Source organism: Pseudophryne corroboree, chromosome 9, assembly GCF_028390025.1.
Source record: "Pseudophryne corroboree isolate aPseCor3 chromosome 9, aPseCor3.hap2, whole genome shotgun sequence".
NCBI lineage: Eukaryota > Metazoa > Chordata > Amphibia > Anura > Myobatrachidae > Pseudophryne > Pseudophryne corroboree.
The window spans coordinates 376,191,733-376,215,856 of NC_086452.1; the positions used below are offsets into that span (position 1 = coordinate 376,191,733).

Below are 24,124 nucleotides of genomic sequence, written 5' to 3' on the forward strand. Positions count from 1 at the left end.
AGCCCTAGCAACAAGGACTACCTCCTAGCAACGAGCATGACACCCAGTGCATGAAACACCTGGCAACGAGCATGACACCCAGTGCATGAAACACCTGGCAACGAGCATGACACCCAGTGCATGAAACCCCTGGCAACGAGCATGACACCCTGAGCATGAAAACCCCTGGCACCGTGCATGGAACCAAGAGCATGAAACCCCTGGCAACGAGCATGACACCCAGTGCATGAAACCCCTGACAACGAGCAGGTAATTGAAAAGTAATTAGAAGCCTTACTGTAGGACTTAATGTGTAATGGGCATTACGGTGTGTGGCATAATGTATCACGGACATTGCGGTGTGTGTCATAATGTGTCACAGGCATTACGGTGTATGGTATACTATATCGCGGGCATTGTGATATGTGGTATAATGTCTCAGGGTCATTGCAGTGTGTGGCATAATGTATCACGGACATTGCGGTGTGTGTCATAATGTGTCAGGCATTACGGTGTGTGGTATACTATATCACGGGCATTGTGGTATGTGGTATAATGTCTCAGGGTCATTGCAGTGTGACATAATACATAACTGGCATTGCGGTATGTGGCATAGGGTATAACGGGCAGGGCACTGCGGTATGTGTCACAGGTATTACGGTGTATGGTATACTATATCACGGGCATTGTGGTATAATGTCTCAAGGTCATTGCAGTGTGTGGCATAATGTGTCACAGGCATTGTATGTGCTATAATGTATCGGGCATTGCAGTGTGTGTGTAGCATAATGTATCACGGACATTGCGGTGTGTGTCATAATGTGTCACAGACATTGTATGTGCTATAATGTATCAGGGGCATTGCAGTGTGTAGCATAATGTATAACGGGCATTGCGATTCCTGTCATGTGTCACAGGCATTACGGTGTGTGGCATAATGTGTCACAGGCATTACGGTGTGTGGCATAATGTGTCGGGGGCATTACAGTGTGTGCATATTGTGTCATGTGCATTATTGTGTGCGGCATAATGTCTAAGGGCCATTGCAGTATGTGGCATAATGTATACTGGGCATTACTATAAGTAGGAAAAATGACAAATAATGTAAGGGGCATGAATCAGGATTATTTTTCTTTCCTGTGGTGGCCAACGTATGGGCGTGCAGGTTGCAAAACTGGCGTATAAGGCAGTCTTTTCCTGCAATGCCACGCCCCTTTATGCGAAACCACGCCCATTCCAACGAAACCACACCCCTTTTTGCCGCGCGTGCCGAAGGCGCGCGCATATTTATCCCTTTCTCGCTCCCAATTATGGAGCATGAGGGGGGGGGGGGGGCGCCGAAGAATTTTTTGGCTTGGGGGAGAAAAATTTCTAGTTACGCCACTGATGGTGCCCAAACACTTATGAGATTATCGGTACTATCCTTCGATTTCGACCACATCTGTGAGAGAAATCGAAGGATTGTATGCACATTTTAGTACCTTTCGACGCGATGTGTGGGCACGCCGGTCGAATATCGCGTCTCAAGATATTATGTGCTGCACATAATATTTATCGAATCGCAGTGCGATCGCATGTGTTTCTAGAAACACATGCTATATATCGCACTGCGATGGGCACCCGCCGGGAGCGGCCATAGGCCGCTCCCACTCGGCTTTGACGTGCCCATCACGTGATTACCATGCGATCTTTCGCATGATCGCATGGTAATCTTTTTGGCAGTTCAGGTGCGATTTCATCGCACCTGAACTGCCGGTGCGAAGCCCTGCGATGTCGCGTCGCAGGGCATCGCACAAGTGTATGGGCACCATAACTCTCTCTGCACATGTTACATCTGCCCCACCTGCACTGCACATAGTTTTGCCCAACTGCTAACAAATTTGCTGCTGTGATCAACTCTGAATTACCCCCATGGTTCCCTATAGCTGTCAATAAGCCCCTGCATCTTACAGATGGATGCCCAGTCTTTGGAAGTGCTTTTGTGGAAATGCAGATGGAGGACAAAAAATACCAGCTTATACTTTACGTATAACTCCCCTTTTTATCCTAGAATATTACTCATTCATGTCTTTTATAACATATGAATATTTATTTACTAACAAATACTTATATAGCACACACATATTTGCAGTGCTTCACAGAGAATATTTGATGACTACGTTAGTACCTGACCCAGTGGAGCTTACAATCTATGGGGGTCATTCTGACCCGATTGCACGCTGCAGATTTTCGCAGCGTAGCGATCGGGTCAGGCAGAGGCGATCGATGGGCAGGAGGGGGTGAAACAGTGGCGTATGGCCACCGTTTTGTGGGCGCAGTCCGGCCAACGCAGGCGTGGCCGGCCCATGCGGGGAGTGGCCCGCAGTGACTGCGTGACGTCACACAGAGCCACTGCGGGCCGGATAGCGAAGAGTTGCTCCCGGCCAGCACGCTAAAGCTGCGCTGGCCGGGACCTACTCTTGAAGCGCAAAGGCATCGCCGCTGTGCGATGCCTTTGCACTTCTGCGGGGGGGGGGGGGCGGCACTGACATGCTGGGCGGACTAGCCCTGTGCTGGGCATCCCCCCACATGTCTGAGTTCATGATTGTAGCTAAATTTAGCACAGCTACGATCAACTCGGAATGACCCCCTATATTCCCTACCAAAATAAACACACCAGGGTGAATGTTTGTGTCAGAAGCCAATTAATCTACCAGTATGATTTTAGGCTGTGAAAGTAGGAGACATACGTATACATGATGGTACATAAAAATGTTGGTATAGTGCGATGGATCGATACCATAGGTGTGCAGTGGGGAGCCTTAGATAAAGTATTACCTCAGGAGTTACCTTGTATACAGACAGAACGAGACTTGAGATGTATATCTTCTTTATATAGTACTTAAATAGCAGGATCAATACAACAGGTTTCAGTATCATCAGCTTATGTCCTTCTCCCTCAGAGACTCTTCTAGAAAGACACATGTGAGGTAAAACAAAACAAGTACATAACATATGCAACAGACAAACACTACATCTCTGTAACTATACAGCGCCATCTGCTGCCCCTGTACGGTAACTACATGCATATAAACGAAACCATAGTCTGTTGTCCATATTTCAACACCCCTTCTCAACAGACTGGGTTTCTTCAGTTAGACCCATCTTTGACGTAAGTCTCCAATGTCTCTCTCTGGTAAGAGGCTTAGTCATGATATCAGCTGTCATATCTTCTGTTGGGCAATAGTTCAACTCTATAAGACCTTGTTCCTGTAGATCCCTCAGGAAGTGATGCTTGACATCAATGTGCTTGGTTCTTGGGTTCACTCTTTCTGTTTGCGCTAATGCAATGCATCCTTGATTATCCTCATATATCTTAATAGGTTCTTCTTGAGTCATTCCTAGGTCTGATAGTAGTTGCATTAACCATACCACTTCTTGACTGGCGTGAGCTGCTGCAATATATTCAGCTTCTGTAGAAGATAGTGCTACGGTAGACTGCTTCTTGCTTGTCCAGCTGATTAATCCTTCTCCAATAGAGAATAGATATCCACTTGTGGATTTTCTGTCGCTTGTGTCTCCAGCCCAATCTGCGTCAACGTATCCTGTTAACTTGTGACTTGTGTTTGCTGAGAGCTTAAGCTTCTTGTTAATCGTTCCCTTTAAGTAACGAATTACCCTCTTAACTGCATTCCAATCCATCTTTGTTGGTTTAGAGACTTTTCTGCTTAAAATCCCGACTGCTGTGGAGATATCTGGTCTGGTGACGGTTGCAATGTATAGCAATTTTCCTATGGCTTTTCTGTATAGATGGTTATCCTCTAACAGGTTGCTCTGATCATTTGGTTCCTTTTCATAACTTGTCTCCATAGGAGTGCTTGCTGTCTTTGCATCTTGCATACCAAATTCCTCAATGGTTTCCTGAATTTTGTATTTCTGACTTAGTGTGAATGTTCCATCACCTTCTCTTGAGATTTGCATTCCCAAGTAATGCGTTATGTGGCCGAGGTCTTTTGTTTCAAACTGACGGTTTAGTTCTTGTAACAATTCAACTTCGTCCCCTTCTTGTTCGAAACAAACTAGCAAATCGTCCACGTAAATTAATACATAGAACCATCTTTCCTCTATCAACTTCGTATAGAGACATGGGTCTGCTTTGCTTCTGATGAATCCCTTTTCTGTCAGAACTCCATTTATCTTTGTATTCCATGCTCTTGCTGCTTGTTTAAGACCATATATACTCTTGTTCAGTTTACATACGTGATCTGGGTTCTGAGAATTCACGAAGCCTGGTGGTTGTTCCATGTATATATCTTCCTTTAGTTCACCATGTAGGAAAGCCGTCTTTACATCGAAATGTTTCACTTTCATACCCTTTATGGCTGCTGTTAGGAGTAAGGTTCTAATGGTAGTGTGCTTCACAACTGGAGCAAACGTTTCATCATAATCTTCTCCAAATTTCTGTGAATATCCTTTAGCAACAAGTCTTGCCTTGTATCTTTCTATTTTTCCTTCAGAATCATACTTGACCTTAAAAGTCCATTTACATCCTATGGCCTTTTTGTCTAATGGTAGTCTGGTCAATGTCCATGTCTGATTGTCTTCCATTGATTCCATTTCTTCTTTTGCGGCTCCTAGCCATTTCTGTGCTTCTCTTTCAGAAAAATTTGCAATTTCTTCCCATGATGCCGGTTCTTGTATGTTAATGGCTTTTGCTTTGTAAGATAAACGTGTAGGTGCTTTTCCCTTATTTTCTCTTGAAGAGCGTCTCACACCCTCGGATGCACTCTCATGAGTGTCGCTGGTATTTGTCTTGTGTTGTACTTAGAGATGAGCGGGTTCGGTTCCTCGGAATCCGAACCCGCCCGAACTTCATGTTTTTTTTCACGGGTCCGAGCGACTCGGATCTTCCCGCCTTGCTCGGTTAACCCGAGCGCGCCCGAACGTCATCATGACGCTGTCGGATTCTCGCGAGGCTCGGATTCTATCGCGAGACTCGGATTCTATATAAGGAGCCGCGCGTCGCCGCCATTTTCACTCGTGCATTGAGATTGATAGGGAGAGGACGTGTCTGGCGTCCTCTCCATTAGAATAGAGATAGATTAGATAGAGAGAGAGAGATTGTGCAGAGTCGCAGACAGAGTTAGTTTACCACAGTCAGTGACCAGTGCAGTTGCTAGTTAACTTTTATTTAATATAATATATCCGTTCACTTCTCTCTGCTATATCCGTTCTCTGCCTGAAAAAAAAAACGATACACAGCACAGTCAGTCACACAGTGTGACTCAGTCTGTGTGCACTCAGCTCAGCCCAGTGTGCTGCACAGTCATCAATGTATAAATTAAAAGCTTATAATTAATTGTGGGGGAGACTGGGGAGCACTGCAGGTTGTTAGCAGGAGCCAGGAGTACAATTATATTAATTAACAGTGCACACTTTTGCTGCAGGAGTGGTGACCAGTGCCTGACCACCAGTATAGTATTGTTGTATACTACTAATATCTCTTTAAATATCAACCAGTCTATATTAGCAGCAGACACAGTACAGTGCGGTAGTTCGCGGCTGTGGCTACCTCTGTGTCGGCACACGGCAGGCAGTCCGTCCGACCAGAATTGTATTATTTATTATTATATACCTACCACCTAACCGTGGTTTTTTTTTCATTCTTTATACCGTCATAGTGTCATCCTAATTGTTACGAGTATACTACTATCTCTTTATCAACCAGTGTACAGTGCGGTAGTTCACGGCTGTGGCTACCTCTGTGTCGGCACACGGCAGGCAGTCCGTCCGACCAGAATTGTATTATTTATTATTATATACCTACCACCTAACCGTGGTTTTTTTTTTCATTCTTTATACCGTCATAGTGTCATCCTAATTGTTACGAGTATACTACTATCTCTTTATCAACCAGTGTACAGTGCGGTAGTTCACGGCTGTGGCTACCTCTGTGTCGGCACACGGCAGGCAGTCCGTCCGACCAGAATTGTATTATTTATTATTATATACCTACCACCTAACCGTGGTTTTTTTTTTCATTCTTTATACCGTCATAGTGTCATCCTAATTGTTACGAGTATACTACTATCTCTTTATCAACCAGTGTACAGTGCGGTAGTTCACGGCTGTGGCTACCTCTGTGTCGGCACACGGCAGGCAGTCCGTCCGACCAGAATTGTATTATTTATTATTATATACCTACCACCTAACCGTGGTTTTTTTTTTCATTCTTTATACCGTCATAGTGTCATCCTAATTGTTACGAGTATACTACTATCTCTTTATCAACCAGTGTACAGTGCGGTAGTTCACGGCTGTGGCTACCTCTGTGTCGGCACACGGCAGGCAGTCCGTCCGACCAGAATTGTATTATTTATTATTATATACCTACCACCTAACCGTGTTTTTTTTTTTCATTCTTTATACCGTCATAGTGTCATCCTAATTGTTACGAGTATACTACTATCTCTTTATCAACCAGTGTACAGTGCGGTAGTTCACGGCTGTGGCTACCTCTGTGTCGGCACACGGCAGGCAGTCCGTCCGACCAGAATTGTATTATTTATTATTATATACCTACCACCTAACCGTGGTTTTTTTTTTCATTCTTTATACCGTCATAGTGTCATCCTAATTGTTACGAGTATACTACTATCTCTTTATCAACCAGTGTACAGTGCGGTAGTTCACGGCTGTGGCTACCTCTGTGTCGGCACACGGCAGGCAGTCCGTCCGACCAGAATTGTATTATTTATTATTATATACCTACCACCTAACCGTGGTTTTTTTTTTCATTCTTTATACCGTCATAGTGTCATCCTAATTGTTACGAGTATACTACTATCTCTTTATCAACCAGTGTACAGTGCGGTAGTTCACGGCTGTGGCTACCTCTGTGTCGGCACACGGCAGGCAGTCCGTCCGACCAGAATTGTATTATTTATTATTATATACCTACCACCTAACCGTGGTTTTTTTTTTCATTCTTTATACCGTCATAGTGTCATCCTAATTGTTACGAGTATACTACTATCTCTTTATCAACCAGTGTACAGTGCGGTAGTTCACGGCTGTGGCTACCTCTGTGTCGGCAGTCGGCAGGCAGTCCGTCCATCCATAATTGTATTATTATTATAATATATACCACCTAACCGTGGTTTTTTTTTCATTCTTTATACCGTCGTCATAGTGTCATACTAGTTGTTACGAGTATACTACTATCTCTTTATCAACCAGTGTACAGTGCGGTAGTTCACGGCTGTGGCTACCTCTGTGTCGGCAGTCGGCAGGCAGTCCGTCCATCCATAATTGTATTATTATTATAATATATACCACCTAACCGTGGTTTTTTTTCCATTCTTTATACCGTCGTCATAGTGTCATACTAGTTGTTACGAGTATACTACTATCTCTTTATCAACCAGTGTACAGTGCGGTAGTTCACGGCTGTGGCTACCTCTGTGTCGGCAGTCGGCAGGCAGTCCGTCCATCCATAATTGTATTATTATTATAATATATACCACCTAACCGTGGTTTTTTTTCCATTCTTTATACCGTCGTCATAGTGTCATACTAGTTGTTACGAGTATACTACTATCTCTTTATCAACCAGTGTACAGTGCGGTAGTTCACGGCTGTGGCTACCTCTGTGTCGGCAGTCGGCAGGCAGTCCGTCCATCCATAATTGTATTATTATTATAATATATACCACCTAACCGTGGTTTTTTTTCCATTCTTTATACCGTCGTCATAGTGTCATACTAGTTGTTACGAGTATACTACTATCTCTTTATCAACCAGTGTACAGTGCGGTAGTTCACGGCTGTGGCTACCTCTGTGTCGGCAGTCGGCAGGCAGTCCGTCCATCCATAATTGTATTATTATTATAATATATACCACCTAACCGTGGTTTTTTTATACCACCTAACCGTGGCAGTCCGTCCATAATTGTATACTAGTATCCAATCCATCCATCTCCATTGTTTACCTGAGGTGCCTTTTAGTTCTGCCTATAAAATATGGAGAACAAAAAAGTTGAGGTTCCAAAATTAGGGAAAGATCAAGATCCACTTCCACCTCGTGCTGAAGCTGCTGCCACTAGTCATGGCCGAGACGATGAAATGCCAGCAACGTCGTCTGCCAAGGCCGATGCCCAATGTCATAGTACAGAGCATGTCAAATCCAAAACACCAAATATCAGAAAAAAAAGGACTCCAAAACCTAAAATAAAATTGTCGGAGGAGAAGCGTAAACTTGCCAATATGCCATTTACCACACGGAGTGGCAAGGAACGGCTGAGGCCCTGGCCTATGTTCATGGCTAGTGGTTCAGCTTCACATGAGGATGGAAGCACTCAGCCTCTCGCTAGAAAACTGAAAAGACTCAAGCTGGCAAAAGCACCGCAAAGAACTGTGCGTTCTTTGAAATCCCAAATCCACAAGGAGAGTCCAATTGTGTCGTTTGCGATGCCTGACCTTCCCAACACTGGACGTGAAGAGCATGCGCCTTCCACTATTTGCATGCCCCCTGCAAGTGCTGGAAGGAGCACCCGCAGTCCAGTTCCTGATAGTCAGATTGAAGATGTCAGTGTTGAAGTACACCAGGATGAGGAGGATATGGGTGTTGCTGGCGCTGGGGAGGAAATTGACCAGGAGGATTCTGATGGTGAGGTGGTTTGTTTAAGTCAGGCACCCGGGGAGACACCTGTTGTCCGTGGGAGGAATATGGCCGTTGACATGCCAGGTGAAAATACCAAAAAAATCAGCTCTTCGGTGTGGAGGTATTTCACCAGAAATGCGGACAACAGGTGTCAAGCCGTGTGTTCCCTTTGTCAAGCTGTAATAAGTAGGGGTAAGGACGTTAACCACCTCGGAACATCCTCCCTTATACGTCACCTGCAGCGCATTCATAATAAGTCAGTGACAAGTTCAAAAACTTTGGGTGACAGCGGAAGCAGTCCACTGACCAGTAAATCCCTTCCTCTTGTAACCAAGCTCACGCAAACCACCCCACCAACTCCCTCAGTGTCAATTTCCTCCTTCCCCAGGAATGCCAATAGTCCTGCAGGCCATGTCACTGGCAAGTCTGACGAGTCCTTTCCTGCCTGGGATTCCTCCGATGCATCCTTGCGTGTAACGCCTACTGCTGCTGGCGCTGCTGTTGTTGCCGCTGGGAGTCGATGGTCATCCCAGAGGGGAAGTCGTAAGCCCACTTGTACTACTTCCAGTAAGCAATTGACTGTTCAACAGTCCTTTGCGAGGAAGATGAAATATCACAGCAGTCATCCTACTGCAAAGCGGATAACTGAGTCCTTGACAACTATGTTGGTGTTAGACGTGCGTCCGGTATCCGCCGTTAGTTCACAGGGAACTAGACAATTTATTGAGGCAGTGTGCCCCCGTTACCAAATACCATCTAGGTTCCACTTCTCTAGGCAGGCGATACCGAGAATGTACACGGACGTCAGAAAAAGACTCACCAGTGTCCTAAAAAATGCAGTTGTACCCAATGTCCACTTAACCACGGACATGTGGACAAGTGGAGCAGGGCAGGGTCAGGACTATATGACTGTGACAGCCCACTGGGTAGATGTATGGACTCCCGCCGCAAGAACAGCAGCGGCGGCACCAGTAGCAGCATCTCGCAAACGCCAACTCTTTCCTAGGCAGGCTACGCTTTGTATCACCGCTTTCCAGAATACGCACACAGCTGAAAACCTCTTACGGCAACTGAGGAAGATCATCGCGGAATGGCTTACCCCAATTGGACTCTCCTGTGGATTTGTGGCATCGGACAACGCCAGCAATATTGTGTGTGCATTAAATATGGGCAAATTCCAGCACGTCCCATGTTTTGCACATACCTTGAATTTGGTGGTGCAGAATTTTTTAAAAAACGACAGGGGCGTGCAAGAGATGCTGTCGGTGGCCAGAAAAATTGCGGGACACTTTCGGCGTACAGGCACCACGTACAGAAGACTGGAGCACCACCAAAAACTACTGAACCTGCCCTGCCATCATCTGAAGCAAGAAGTGGTAACGAGGTGGAATTCAACCCTCTATATGCTTCAGAGGTTGGAGGAGCAGCAAAAGGCCATTCAAGCCTATACAATTGAGCACGATATAGGAGATGGAATGCACCTGTCTCAAGTGCAGTGGAGAATGATTTCAACGTTGTGCAAGGTTCTGATGCCCTTTGAACTTGCCACACGTGAAGTCAGTTCAGACACTGCCAGCCTGAGTCAGGTCATTCCCCTCATCAGGCTTTTGCAGAAGAAGCTGGAGGCATTGAAGAAGGAGCTAACACGGAGCGATTCCGCTAGGCATGTGGGACTTGTGGATGCAGCCCTTAATTCGCTTAACAAGGATTCACGGGTGGTCAATCTGTTGAAATCAGAGCACTACATTTTGGCCACCGTGCTCGATCCTAGATTTAAAGCCTACCTTGGATCTCTCTTTCCGGCAGACACAGGTCTGCTGGGGTTGAAAGACCTGCTGGTGACAAAATTGTCAAGTCAAGCGGAACGCGACCTGTCAACATCTCCTCCTTCACATTCTCCCGCAACTGGGGGTGCGAGGAAAAGGCTCAGAATTCCGAGCCCACCCGCTGGCGGTGATGCAGGGCAGTCTGGAGCGACTGCTGATGCTGACATCTGGTCCGGACTGAAGGACCTGACAACGATTACGGACATGTCGTCTACTGTCACTGCATATGATTCTCTCAACATTGATAGAATGGTGGAGGATTATATGAGTGACCGCATCCAAGTAGGCACGTCACACAGTCCGTACTTATACTGGCAGGAAAAAGAGGCAATTTGGAGGCCCTTGCACAAACTGGCTTTATTCTACCTAAGTTGCCCTCCCACAAGTGTGTACTCCGAAAGAGTGTTTAGTGCCGCCGCTCACCTTGTCAGCAATCGGCGTACGAGGTTACATCCAGAAAATGTGGAGAAGATGATGTTCATTAAAATGAATTATAATCAATTCCTCCGCGGAGACATTGACCAGCAGCAATTGCCTCCACAAAGTACACAGGGAGCTGAGATGGTGGATTCCAGTGGGGACGAATTGATAATCTGTGAGGAGGGGGATGTACACGGTGATATATCGGAGGGTGAAGATGAGGTGGACATCTTGCCTCTGTAGAGCCAGTTTGTGCAAGGAGAGATTAATTGCTTCTTTTTTGGGGGGGGTCCAAACCAACCCGTCATATCAGTCACAGTCGTGTGGCAGACCCTGTCACTGAAATGATGGGTTGGTTAAAGTGTGCATGTCCTGTTTTGTTTACACAACATAAGGGTGGGTGGGAAGGCCCAAGGACAATTCCATCTTGCACCTCTTTTTTCTTTTCTTTTTCTTTGCATCATGTGCTGATTGGGGAGGGTTTTTTGGAAGGGACATCCTGCGTGACACTGCAGTGCCACTCCTAGATGGGCCCGGTGTTTGTGTCGGCCACTAGGGTCGCTAATCTTACTCACACAGTCAGCTACCTCATTGCGCCTCTTTTTTTCTTTGCGTCATGTGCTGTTTGGGGAGGGTTTTTTGGAAGGGACATCCTGCGTGACACTGCAGTGCCACTCCTAGATGTGCCCGGTGTTTGTGTCGGCCACTAGGGTCGCTAATCTTACTCACACAGTCAGCTACCTCATTGCGCCTCTTTTTTTCTTTGCGTCATGTGCTGTTTGGGGAGGGTTTTTTGGAAGGGCCATCCTGCGTGACACTGCAGTGCCACTCCTAGATGGGCCCGGTGTTTGTGTCGGCCACTAGGGTCGCTTATCTTACTCACACAGCGACCTCGGTGCAAATTTTAGGACTAAAAATAATATTGTGAGGTGTGATGTGTTCAGAATAGGCTGAAAATGAGTGTAAATTATGTTTTTTGAGGTTAATAATACTTTGGGATCAAAATTACCCCCAAATTCTATGATTTAAGCTGTTTTTTAGGGTTTTTTGAAAAAAACACCCGAATCCAAAACACACCCGAATCCGACAAAAAAAATTCGGTGAGGTTTTGCCAAAACGCGGTCGAACCCAAAACACGGCCGCGGAACCGAACCCAAAACCAAAACACAAAACCCGAAAAATTTCCGGCGCTCATCTCTAGTTGTACTTCAACTTCTTGAATGATCTCTACTTCATCTGTTTCTTTGAATTTGGTGCTTTCTTCTTCTTCAGTAGAGTCTACTGGAATTATGACATCATCTCGTGTTTCCTCTATGAATGTCACACTGTTGCTTATAACTACTTTTCCAGTTCTTGGATTTAAGATTCTGTAGCCTTTTGAATGTTCACTATAGCCGACTAGAACTCCCTCTTCTGCTCGGTTCTGCAACTTGCTTCGTCTTTCAGCAGGAATGTAAACGAAGGCTCTGCATCCAAAAACTCTAATGTGCTTTAAGCTGGGTTTCTTACCGTGCCACAGCTCATATGGTGTCTTCCTTACTGCTTTGGAAAGTAGTCTGTTTTGAAGATAGGTGGCTGTTGCTGCTGCTTCACCCCAATATTTATCAGGTAGTCCTGAATCTGTAAGCATGCACCTTATCATTTCTGTTAGTGATCTGTTTTTCCTCTCAGATACGCCATTTTGCTCTGGTGTATATGGTACTGTCTTCTGATGCTCAATACCGAGTCCTCTTAAGTACCGTTCTATTTTCTGTCCTGTGAACTCGCCTCCATTGTCGCTGCGAAGAGTTAGCATATTCCTCTTGAACCTGTTTCTGGTCATGTTCACGTAGTCTTGCAGCTTTTCAAAGACTTCATCTTTACTTTTTATTAGATAAGTGACTGTGAACCTGGAGTAGTCATCAATGAATGTCAGCATATACCTTTTGTCTCCTACGGTTCGCGTTTTCATAGGTCCGCATACATCACTATGTACCAGGTCTAGTGGTCTGGAAGCTCTGTTTTCACTTTTCTTAGGAATTGTAATCCTCGTTGCTTTTGCTTTTATACAACATTGACACTTCATCATTTCTGAACAGTCTGACACTTTGAGATCCCTGGCTAGGTCTCTCTTCTGCATTTCCTTTATGCAATCTGGGTGTCTGTGTCCTAATCTTCTATGCCACTTATGAATACAGTCAGCGTGTTTCTGTGTACTCAGCTTTGCCTGCTGTGCTGCGATGTCCAGACAGTATAAATGTTCTTTTATTCTGGCTGTAGCTAGTGTTTCTCTTCCGTTTTGGATAAAACACTTATTATTCTGAAACTTTACAGTAAGTCCTTTTTCTACTAGATTCTTTACTGATAGCAGTGCTCCCTCAAGCTTGGGAACATATAGCACATCTGTTACGGGTATTTCTGCATAGCTGCCATTACCCTTGGAGCATAGGAATTGACCATTCCCTTTCCCTTCTGCAATGATATTTGTTCCATCTGCTAGGTAGATTGTTTCTTTATGGTTCAAATCAAGTTCAGTAAAGAAGTCCTTGTTATTTGTCATGTGACTAGTCGCTCCTGAGTCTACATACCACTTTTCTGATAATTGGTTTACTGTCGCTTTAAATGTTCCATTCCACTTGTGTGCTCCTGTATCTGTAAGTGTGGCTTTGGCTCTTTGTTTGTGTAATCTTTCTGGTGGTTTGTGCTGCTCTGTCTTCCATATGGTGCAATCTCTTTTCAGGTGACCCACTTTCTTGCATCTGAAACATGCTCTTGTTTCCCTGGTGTGTGGCTTAGTGTCCGCCATTTTAAGTGCTTTCTCTGTGTCACTTTCAGTATTGCACTCTGTAAGCTCCTTTCTGCGTTGATACTCCTCTATGAGCCTGTTCTTCACAAAGTCTGGTGTGATTTCTGCTTCAGGTCTCATTTCTAGTGCGTTTATTAGTGCACTGTATGTATCTGGTAAACTGCAAAGGAGGATGGCTACTATGTGGTTGCTTTTGATTTCTTCTCCCATTGACCTGAGCTGTATGGTTATCTCTAGTAGTGCACTGATGTGTTCTTGCATTGTCTTGCCTTTATTAAATCTCATTTGATATAATTTTCTTAATAGGAATAGTTTGCTGTTCAAACTTGCTCCTTCATGCACTCTCTGCAAAGCACACCACATGCCTTTAGCTGTACTCTCTTGTCTTATGTGTATAAGCTGTTCATCTTCCACTAGTAAACTTATAGTGGCTCTTGCCTGTCTGTCCTTCTTAATCCACTGCTGATCCTCTCCTTCAGGTCTGTCTGCATTTATAACATCCCATAAATCATCTCTGGTTAATAGCATTTCTACTTTAAACTTCCATGTTTGATAGTTCTTATTAGAAAGCTTGCTAGCAGCTAGTCTGAGATCTGTGTAATTTGCCATAACCCTTCCTTGTATAGATCTCTCTATTCTTCTGTGGTATTAAACTTGTTTTACTCACAGTTTTCTTTCCAAGGTTCTCCTGGGTTGTTTCTTGTGCGTTACACAGTCTGCTGTCTGCGCCTGCTGGGACTTGCAGTGCGACTCGTGATCTGGATGCTGCTTGGGATGCACTCCTGAAAACTTTATCTTGTACAGACTCCAGTCTGGGCCCATAACCTGTTGGTATAGTGCGATGGATCGATACCATAGGTGTGCAGTGGGGAGCCTTAGATAAAGTATTACCTCAGGAGTTACCTTGTATACAGACAGAACGAGACTTGAGATGTATATCTTCTTTATATAGTACTTAAATAGCAGGATCAATACAACAGGTTTCAGTATCATCAGCTTATGTCCTTCTCCCTCAGAGACTCTTCTAGAAAGACACATGTGAGGTAAAACAAAACAAGTACATAACATATGCAACAGACAAACACTACATCTCTGTAACTATACAGCGCCATCTGCTGCCCCTGTACGGTAACTACATGCATATAAACGAAACCATAGTCTGTTGTCCATATTTCAACAAAAAACTCCACACAGATAAGGCCTTGGTGGGAATGGAATCCAGAATGTCAGTGCTGTGTGGCAGTAATGCTAACCACTACACCAACAATGCTCCCAAAGGGAGCATCTGTTCTCCATTCTCCATTCACCTTTGCACTTTAGTCATACTTGCCCACCTGACCCTCTCCATGAGGGAGAAAATGCTCTGTTCCTGGACTGTCCTGGTAATGTATGATTGCCATCACCTGTAGTGAAACACCTTTCTTATCAAATAACTAGCTCACCACAGGTGATGGCAATCATACATTACCAGGAAAGTCCAGGAACAGAGCATTTTCTCCCTCATGGAGAGGGTAAGGTAGGCAAGTATGACTTTAGTGCATGTTGTAAATGAACAGCATTGTGTTCTCCTTCTGCAAAAAAAAAAAAAAAACACCACCGTGGATAACTCGAGCGGTGCTCCCTTTTGGTGTTCTCGCCACTACACACGATTAGTGGTAACTTACACTGTCTTATTATTGGGACATGTAAGAGAAACAGAATCAGGACAGTGTAATACCGCATAAGAATTTCTTATTATCACAGACCCTCCAACATGACCCGCCCCACTAGGTACAAAATGCTGTGTTTCTGGACTTCCCTCTTAATTTATGATTTCCATCACCTGTGTTGAACTAGTTAAATGATAAGAAAGCTGTTTCTTCACAGGTGATGGCAATAATAAATTAGGAGGGAAGTCCAGAAACAGAGCATTTTGTACCTAGTGGGGCGGGTCATGTTGGAGGGTATGTTATCAGTATCAGTAAAGCTAGCACTTGTGTACCTTAGGAGTGGTAAAAATTTCGACCTTGCTAAGTGTAGGATGGCTTAGCTATGATAATAACGCAGTTTATTTGGACATAGCTGCAGAAATTAGATGTCATTTAGCTGGAGGACATGAAGATGACAGTTGTAGTTGCTATTTTAGTCAGACATTTTGATATCTAGGCACAGGCAGTGCGTTGGATGACACTTTACATAAGGCACTATTTTCTCCTTTCTAACAGTGCTGGATTTCCCACTAGGCACATGAGCAGAGGCCAATTTAGAGCTCATGGGGCCCTAAGCAAGAATCCAATTTGGGGCCCCCCTCCTCAAACTATCCATAGCACTATATGGACCTAATTCATGACTGCACGCTGTGGCCGGCGTTCACGTAAGTCAGTGGTTCTCAAACTTTTTTGAATCACAGCGCCCTACACTATCTGGATTTTTCTCACGGCACCCTAGGCCAAAGGTTTCTTTATTGAGAAATTTAGAAAGACATATTAAATTAAGTAAATTGTGTTTATATGTCATCCTTAGGTTCAGTTATGTGGTGAGGAACATAATTTGCTTTTGTTTATCCACAGATTTTATGATTGGCATTTGGCAGCCACCAGCACTGGTTTTTGACCATAAATAATTTGAATTGGTTCTGGACCGCCAATTCAAGGCACCCCTGCAAGTACCCCGAGGCACCCCAGGGTGTCATGGCACACAGTTTGAGAACCACTGACGTAAGTGATCAATTTTTGGCAGACTGAGCATGTGCAGGAATCATGCTGCACATGTGTCAAGGTGTCTTTGCGATCTTGCTCACAGTGAAGTGTGTGTGTGTGTGTGTGTGTGTGTGTGTGTGTGTGTGTGTGTGTGTGTGTGAGAATCTCTACAGTTAGTGCTATGTAATAATATAATGCAATTGAAAAGCGTATGTGTATTCCTCTCTGCAGATTAATTTTAAGTACTTTAATCATTAAAGTGCAGAGACTTGGTAATGTAATAAAAATGGGCATGAATGCTCTCATTCCTGTGAACTGTTAATCAAGGCACAGACAAGTATACAAACATACCCATCCCATCCCCAGTCACACACTGTGCAATAATCTCATTATATAGTAGAATTTAGCAGCTCAGGCTGCTTATAAGTATCTGTTAATAGGCTAATACATGAAGCCGCTAAATGTTGTTGAGGCTTACCTGATATAGAGGATGACGGGGAGAGTCATTGAGTGACAGGGAGAGGGTGACAGGAGAGAGAGGGTGATGGGGAGATAGTGACATAGAGGAAAGGTGAGGGTGACAGGGAGGGAGTGGGAGACGGATAGGCAGAAGATGACAGTGGAAGTCAGTGGGTGATAGCGAGAGGCAGCAGGTGATGCTAGGGAATGGGTGATGGGGAGACAGTGACACAGGAGATAGAAGGTGAGGCATCAGGTGACAGGGAGAGATAGTGAGAGACGGAGAGGCAGATGATGATGGAAATAGGCAGGGGTGACGGAGAGATAGTGGGTGACTGGGTAGCAGCATATGACAGCTGTATGCCCCTCAGCCAGGGGCAGTTTGGGAACGGGGGCGTTCAGTGTGGTAGCAGTCTCCCAGCATCCACCGACCACCACAGCCCTGCGCACAGCAGTGTGCTGGGCTGGGGATACAAGTTGCTGTGCTGCCACTTAGAGGCAAGGGGGAAGGGAGGGTAATTAGGCCCAGGTGACTCTGCTGCCTACACCCCCAGCCACATCTGCGCAAGTGACACAGCTGGTTATTATCTCAAAATCGGTCAGCAGGATTCCACCCCCATGACCTTGTTGCCGATGTCCTTCTTCTGGGATCACTCATGTCTACGCTGGCTGCGTCACCACTGGCAGCAGCAACTCCCAGAGCACCGGAACCCTGACTGACCTGCGGCTGTGTACGGAGAGGGCCAAGTCAGCAGCAGCCGGGCGACGTTGGGAAGGGGGTGGGGGGCTATCGTGGGGGGTGTTGCGAACCCCAGCGTCACTTACTTAGAACTGTGCCAGTTCAGAAGTCATGGCTTCCTACAGAGCCCCGCCGTGTTCTAGTGCCCGCTGGCTACTGCCGAAATGCACCTCTGACGGCGGCCATATATATATAAAAAATCTGGATTGACAGGCAGCCCCAAAGATGTGTCGGCACTATTAAGCAAGCCCACCTCTCGCGGTCTGCAAGAAATGCTTTGCTTCAGCTGGTCCCTGTCGGTGGGCCCTCTGGGAGCTGCTGGGCCCCAGGCACCCGCTTTGGATGCATAGTGGTAAATCTGCCACTGCACATGAGGGGGTGGGACGGCAGTCACTCCTACCCTTTTGATCCATCTTTTTAATGCTGACCAGCAATGGTGACAGTCAGCCCAGTTCAGCAGTTGCTTGGATGATAAGGGGAGGTTGCGGTACGTGAGGGGGGGCTGGGGGGGGGGTTGCAGGTAGGTGGAGGGTAAAGGTTGCCTGGAGGCTTCCTGAATGGAGTGGAACTCTATGTTTATACAGAGCTCTGCATCTATTATTCATTCCCCTGGCCCTGTCCCCATGTATCAGAGTGCTAGAAGGAGCAGCTCCTGAACCTGGCTCAGCTTACATGCTACAGTATATAACATACAACATGGCCAGTGGCATCACAAAGGGGTGCAGCCCGCACCCGGGTGTCACCCGTCGAGGGGTGACACCAAAGTGCAGGCTCCTGCTCAGTTACAGGAGCCGGGTGTTGCCCTGCAATATTACGTGCAGCAACCCGGCTTCTATCACCATGTAGAAGTCGGCAATTAAGAAACACCAGTCTATGGGGCCAGGCCGCATCTCCCAGACCCCAAGGTGACAAAAATGGGAGTCGGGACGCTTAGCTGTGCCCCTGTCCCACGAGGCAATGACTATGTCCAGCGAAGTCATACACCATCCCATGAAGCCACGCCCCTTTTGTGCCTGGCCGCACCTGGTGTTTTAGAGGTGAGTGATGCCTCTGAGCATGGCCATACAGCTAAAGATTGATTGTCTCAGTGAATAACATGTTTATTATTTTATTTCACACAGTAGCACCAATATTTTCCACAGCACTCTAGAATCAACGTTTTATTTAAACACTTAAACCTTAATCCAGTGGGCCTTGGAATCTAATTTCCTGCCACATACTGTATGTAAATAATAAGACATGTAAATAAATAAATGAGTGAATATGAATATGTAACTAAGACCCAGATGTAGACAGAGGTTAACAAATGCGAATATACCAGCGTTCCGTAGCTGAGGTGCCTGATTATTCCACAAGATCAAGCTCTTAATATGTACACTTATGAGTCAGGCTGATTGAAGCTGTGTTTTCAGCCAGCAGGATTGGGGAATCAGTGCGTGGTAAAATACTGTAAACTCTTTGGGATCACTTTCCTTTTGTATTATAATTATAATACATTATCTGAATTTCTAGATGCTCCCAATTTTATTGTCAGTTGTAACAAGGTGCTGCATACTTAACGAAGTGTCACGTTAACAAACGTCTATACTACAAACTCAAATTTTTAGGCTATTTTTTTGCTATAAGCATCAGAATAATAAAATCCACTACTACATACCAGTGGCAAACGGAGGATTTCTAGAGTGGGGTTTCCAAACGCAATTCACAATCTCCCACTCTGTGGAACATGCAATACAGTATTAATATTTAACACTATAGATGGTCTATAGCAGGGGTGGCCAACCAGTCAGAGACAAAGAGCCGACATCAAGACGAAGGCGCGTGTGCAAAAATGGGGTGTGACCTTGTGCCTGCTAGGCCACACCCCTGGTAAAAAAGACAATGAAAATGCCAGATCCTCATAAAATACATTTTAAAGCCAGAATCAACATAAAATATATATTTTAAAAAAGACACTTCCACATAAAATAATAAAAAAATCCAGATCCACATAAAATTTATTGAAAAAAACATATTCACATAATAAACTTCAGCTCCTCCATGTCTCACACCAACCAGCACCCTCTTGTGTTACTCCAGTCAGCTCCCCTATGTGTCAATGTGTCACTCCAGCCAGCACCCTCCTGTATCACTCCAGTCAGCTCCCCTATGTGTCAATGTGTCACTCCAGCCAGCACCCCCCTGTGTCACTCCAGTCAGCTCCCCTATGTGTCAATGTGTCACTCCAGCCAGCACCCTCCTGTATCACTTCAGTCAGCTCCCCTATGTGTCAATGTTTCACTTCAGCCAGCACCCTCCTGTGTCACTCCAGTCAGCTCCTCATTGTGTCTCTCCTGCCAGGATTCTCCGTTTTCACTCCAGACAGCTCCCCATTGTGTCACTCCAGCCCACCCTCATATGTCCCTACAACCCTGTATCTGGCTCCATCAGTTTTCAGTCACCATAGTGCTGCTGTGTGTCTGGTTGGAGTGCACCAGTTTCCAGGATCTGTTGTGGTCAGGTGACTAAGTGTCGAGGGCCACATTTGAATAAAGAAAAAGCTGCACGCGGCTCAAGAGCCACAGGTTGGCCACGGCTGGTCTATAGTATAGACTGTATCAAACATATTTAAATAATATAAATAAGATGTCAGGAAATGGTTAAACATACTAGAATAAATAAATACAATAATAATATAATAAATAACAACTGTACTTTCCAAGCACACGTTCTACCCCCCCCCCCCCCCCCCCCCCCCGTCATGGTAGGCCCCTGTCTCTTCTTGTTGGTAGCTACTCTCTGGCCCACTGCACTATTTGAGGACTCAGAACCAAACACACAGTGCACTTGGTAGAAGAAGCTGCTTCCACTGGGCATGTGCAGCTCTGTCCCTTAAACTGCATGATGTGGCGGCAGCTCTAGTGACTGTATTACAGTTTATACCATTGCTGTTGCTGTCAGAATTTGAGCCACTTACCAAGAGGAGAGGGGGCAACTGGAACAAATAACACCGCACCCCTGCGTTTGCCTATGCATACAGGGTTAAAAAAAAACAAAAAACCTTGTGAGATTTCACAGCTTTAACCTGAAACTCATTTGGCCAGCTAAAGAACAGGTCACAAGGATTATATTGTTACATTTTGGGCAATGACCCAAATACAAGCTGATATATCGTTGTGATCAGCCAACACTGCCCACTATAACCAATCAGCACAAATAATTAAATTTTTATCGTTGAATATGATCATTTTGGTGCTGAATAGATGCAAGTGAAAAAGGAGATTTATGGTAGACTTACCATTGTTAAATCTCTGTCTGCGAGGTACACTGGATTCCACAGGGAATAACATCAGGGTGTAGAGTTGGATCTTTATCCGAGGCACTAACAGGCTAAAGCTTTGACTGTTCCCAGGATACACTGCACTGCCTCCTCTACAGCCCCGCCTCCAGGCACTGGAGCTCAGTTTTGTTAACCAGTCCAATGCAGTAGTAGGTAAGAGAGACGGTAGATGTTAGTCACATAGAACCACATTCTCACGACAGGAGAAGGGACTAATGCCATACAAACCCAAAGAAGCTAAGTGCGTCAGGGTGGCGCCCTGTGGAATCCAGTATACCTTGCAGAAAGAGATTTAACAATGGTAAGTCTACCATAAATATCCTTTTCTGCAGCGGGGTACACTGGTATTCCACAGGGAATAACATCAGGGATGTCCTAAAGCAGTTCCTCATGGTAGGGGATGCACTGTAGCGGGCACAAGTACCCGGCATCAAAAGGAAGCATCCTGGGAGGCGGAAGTATCAAAGGCATAGAACCTGATGAACGTGTTCACAGAGGACCATGTAGACGCCTTGCACAATTGTTCAGCGGACGCGCCACAGCGGGCCACCCAAGAAGGTCCAACCGACCGAGTAGAATGGGCCTTGATAGCAGCAGGAGCTGAGAGCCCAGCCTGCGCATAAGCTTGTGCAATCACCATTCTAATCCATCTGGCCAAGGTATGCTTATTTTCAGGCCAGCCACATTTGTGAAAACCAAAAAGTACAAAAAGGGAATCTGACCTCCTGATGGAGGCAGTCCTCTCCACATCTTTGGAAGATGGCAAATAACCAGGATGAGTTCAAAGAACAGCCCGGTCATGGTGAAAAATCAGAAAGGGTGGGAGACAGGACAAAACACCTAAGTCCGACACCCTCCTGGCAGAGGCAATAGCCAACAGAAATACGACCTTAAGTGTAAGGCGATTAAGGTCCACACACTCAAGAGGTGCAAATGGAGACTCTTGCAGGGCATTTAAGATGACAGACAGATCCTATGGAGCCACAGTAAGGACATAGGGAGGCTGAATCCATAGAACACCCTGAGTGAAAGTGTGAACGTCAGGAAGAGACGCAACTTTTCTCTGAAACCACACCGACAAGGCAGAAATGTGAACCTTGAGGGAGGCCAGACGAAGGCCCATGTCTAGGCCTTGTTGTAGAAAAACCAAAAGTCTGGAAGTTTTGAACGTATATGCATCATAATTCTTAGCAGCACACCATGTGAAGTAAGAATTCCAGACCCTGTAATAAATCCGAGCCGAAGCTGGTTTACGGGCTTTCAACATAGTTTGAATAACCACCTCAGAAAATCCTTTTGCTCTCAGGAGTGATGCTTCAAGAGCCACGCTGTCAAAGCCAGTCTGGCCAGGTCCGGTAGACACAATGGCCCTGAACGAGGAAGTCTGGGCATTGAGGAAGTAGAAGAGGACACTCGATCGATAGACCCTGCAGGTCTGAGAACCAACGCCGTCTGGGCCATGCTGGAGCGACTAGAAGTAGTATTCCTCCTTCTTGCTTGAACTTCCGTATTACCCTGGGCAGGAGTGACACTGGAGGGATGAAGACTCCACTCTCCAGCGAGCACATCCTGACGACTGAGGAAGTCCGCTTCCCAGTTGAGGACTCCCGGAATGAACATTGCCGATATGGCTGGCAGATGGCGTTCCACCCATTGGAGGATTTTTGACACTTCCATCATTGCCATGTGGCTTTGAGTGCCGCCTTGATGATTTATGTACGCCACCGTGGTGGCGTTATCCGATTGTATTTGAACTGGTCTGTTCTGTACCAGAGGCAGGGCCAGTGTCAACGCATTGAACACTGCCCGCAATTACAGAATGTTTATCAGGAGGAGAGATTCCTCTCTGGTCCACCGACCCTGGAGAGAGTGTTGCTTCAACACCACGTCCCAACCTCGCAGACTGGCATCCGTTGTCAGGAGAACCCAGTTGGAGATCCAGAAGGGACGAACCCTGCTCAACTGTTGGTTCTGTAGCCACCAGCTCAGAGACGAACCTCCGGAGTCAAGGAGATCATTTGAGATCTGATCCGATGAGGCAGACCGTCCCATTTGAAAAGGATTAGCCTCTGCAGAGGGCGGGAATTAAATTGAGCATACTCTACCATGTCAAAAGCCGACACCATGAGACCTAGTACTTGCATCACAGAGTGTATCGACACTCTCTGGCGAGAGAGGAGGCATCTGATCTTATCCTGAAGTTTCAGGACCTTCTCCGGAGACAGAAACAGTCTTTGGCTGTGTGTGTCCAACAGCGCCCCCAGGTGCACCATACTCCGAGCAGGGACCAGCGAGGACTTCTTACAATTGATGAGCCACCCGTGTGCTCGACATCTCCAGTTGACTGAGGAGGACATCTTGGGAGTTCACCAGAATCAGCAAGTCGTCCAGATATGGCAGGATTCTGATTCCCAGATGACGGAGAAAAGCCGTCATCACAGCCATTACCTTGATGAAAATCTGAGGTGCCGTGGCCAGTCCAAATGGCAGAGCCTGGAATTGAAAATTAAGGTTGCCAATAGCAAACCGCAGATATTGCTGATGTGAAATGACAATAGGTATGTGCAGGTAAGCATCCTGTATGTCCAGGGATACCATATAGTCCTCGGGTTCCATGGCCAGCACAATAGAGCGCAGAGTTTCCATACAGAATTTGGACACTCTTACAAACTTGTTCAATGATTTGAGGTTGAGGATAGGCCGAAAAGACCCATTCGGTTTTGGAACTAGAAACAGGGTCGAATAGTATCCCCTGCCTCTCTGGGACAGAGGTACCGGCACTACCACTCCTGTTTCCAGGAAGGATTATACAGCCAGGTGTAGAGCTTGCGCTTTCAACGGATCCGAGGGGATAACCATTGAACAGAACTGGCAAGGGGGACGTCTCTTGAACGAGATTGCGTACCCGTGACAACTTCCCGTATCCAGGAGTCCGAAGTGGTCTTTAACCAGGCCTGGCAGAACTGCAGAAGTCGGCTTCCCACACTGGGGTCCCCCAGGGGGAGGCCTGCCCCATCATGCAGCAGGCTTGTCTTGTTTGGAAGCAGGCTGATGGGCGGCCTAGGATTGTTTAGATTTGAGCTTAGTGGTTTTAGAAGTACGAGCCTGTCTCGGGTACACCTGACCTTTTGCTTTACTTGGAGGTCGAAAGGGACGAAAAGTGGTACTCTTAGCCTTCAGAGCAGAAGGATTAGTACTTGGGAGTAACGCAGTCTTGGCCGTTGCCAAGTCAGTCATAATCTTATTCAGATCTTCCGCAAACAGGATGTCTCCCTTGAA

General features: G+C 45.9%; 1 protein-coding gene and 1 long non-coding RNA gene across 2 annotated transcripts in view; one reads left to right on the plus strand and one right to left on the minus strand.

Moving 5' to 3' along the window:
• Window positions 1-24,124, minus strand: part of LOC134957057 (uncharacterized) — a 366,396-nt gene that overhangs the window by 27,435 nt on the left and 314,837 nt on the right. The gene's annotated exons all lie outside the window — the stretch shown is intronic.
• Window positions 16,203-24,124, plus strand: part of HRH1 (histamine receptor H1) — a 282,386-nt gene continuing 274,464 nt past the window's right edge. Inside the window, exon 1 of the mRNA XM_063938825.1 lies at window positions 16,203-16,346. Within this exon, the coding sequence (XP_063794895.1) occupies window positions 16,320-16,346 (27 nt within the window). The 5' untranslated portion in view covers window positions 16,203-16,319. The remainder of the gene's footprint in view (window positions 16,347-24,124) is intronic.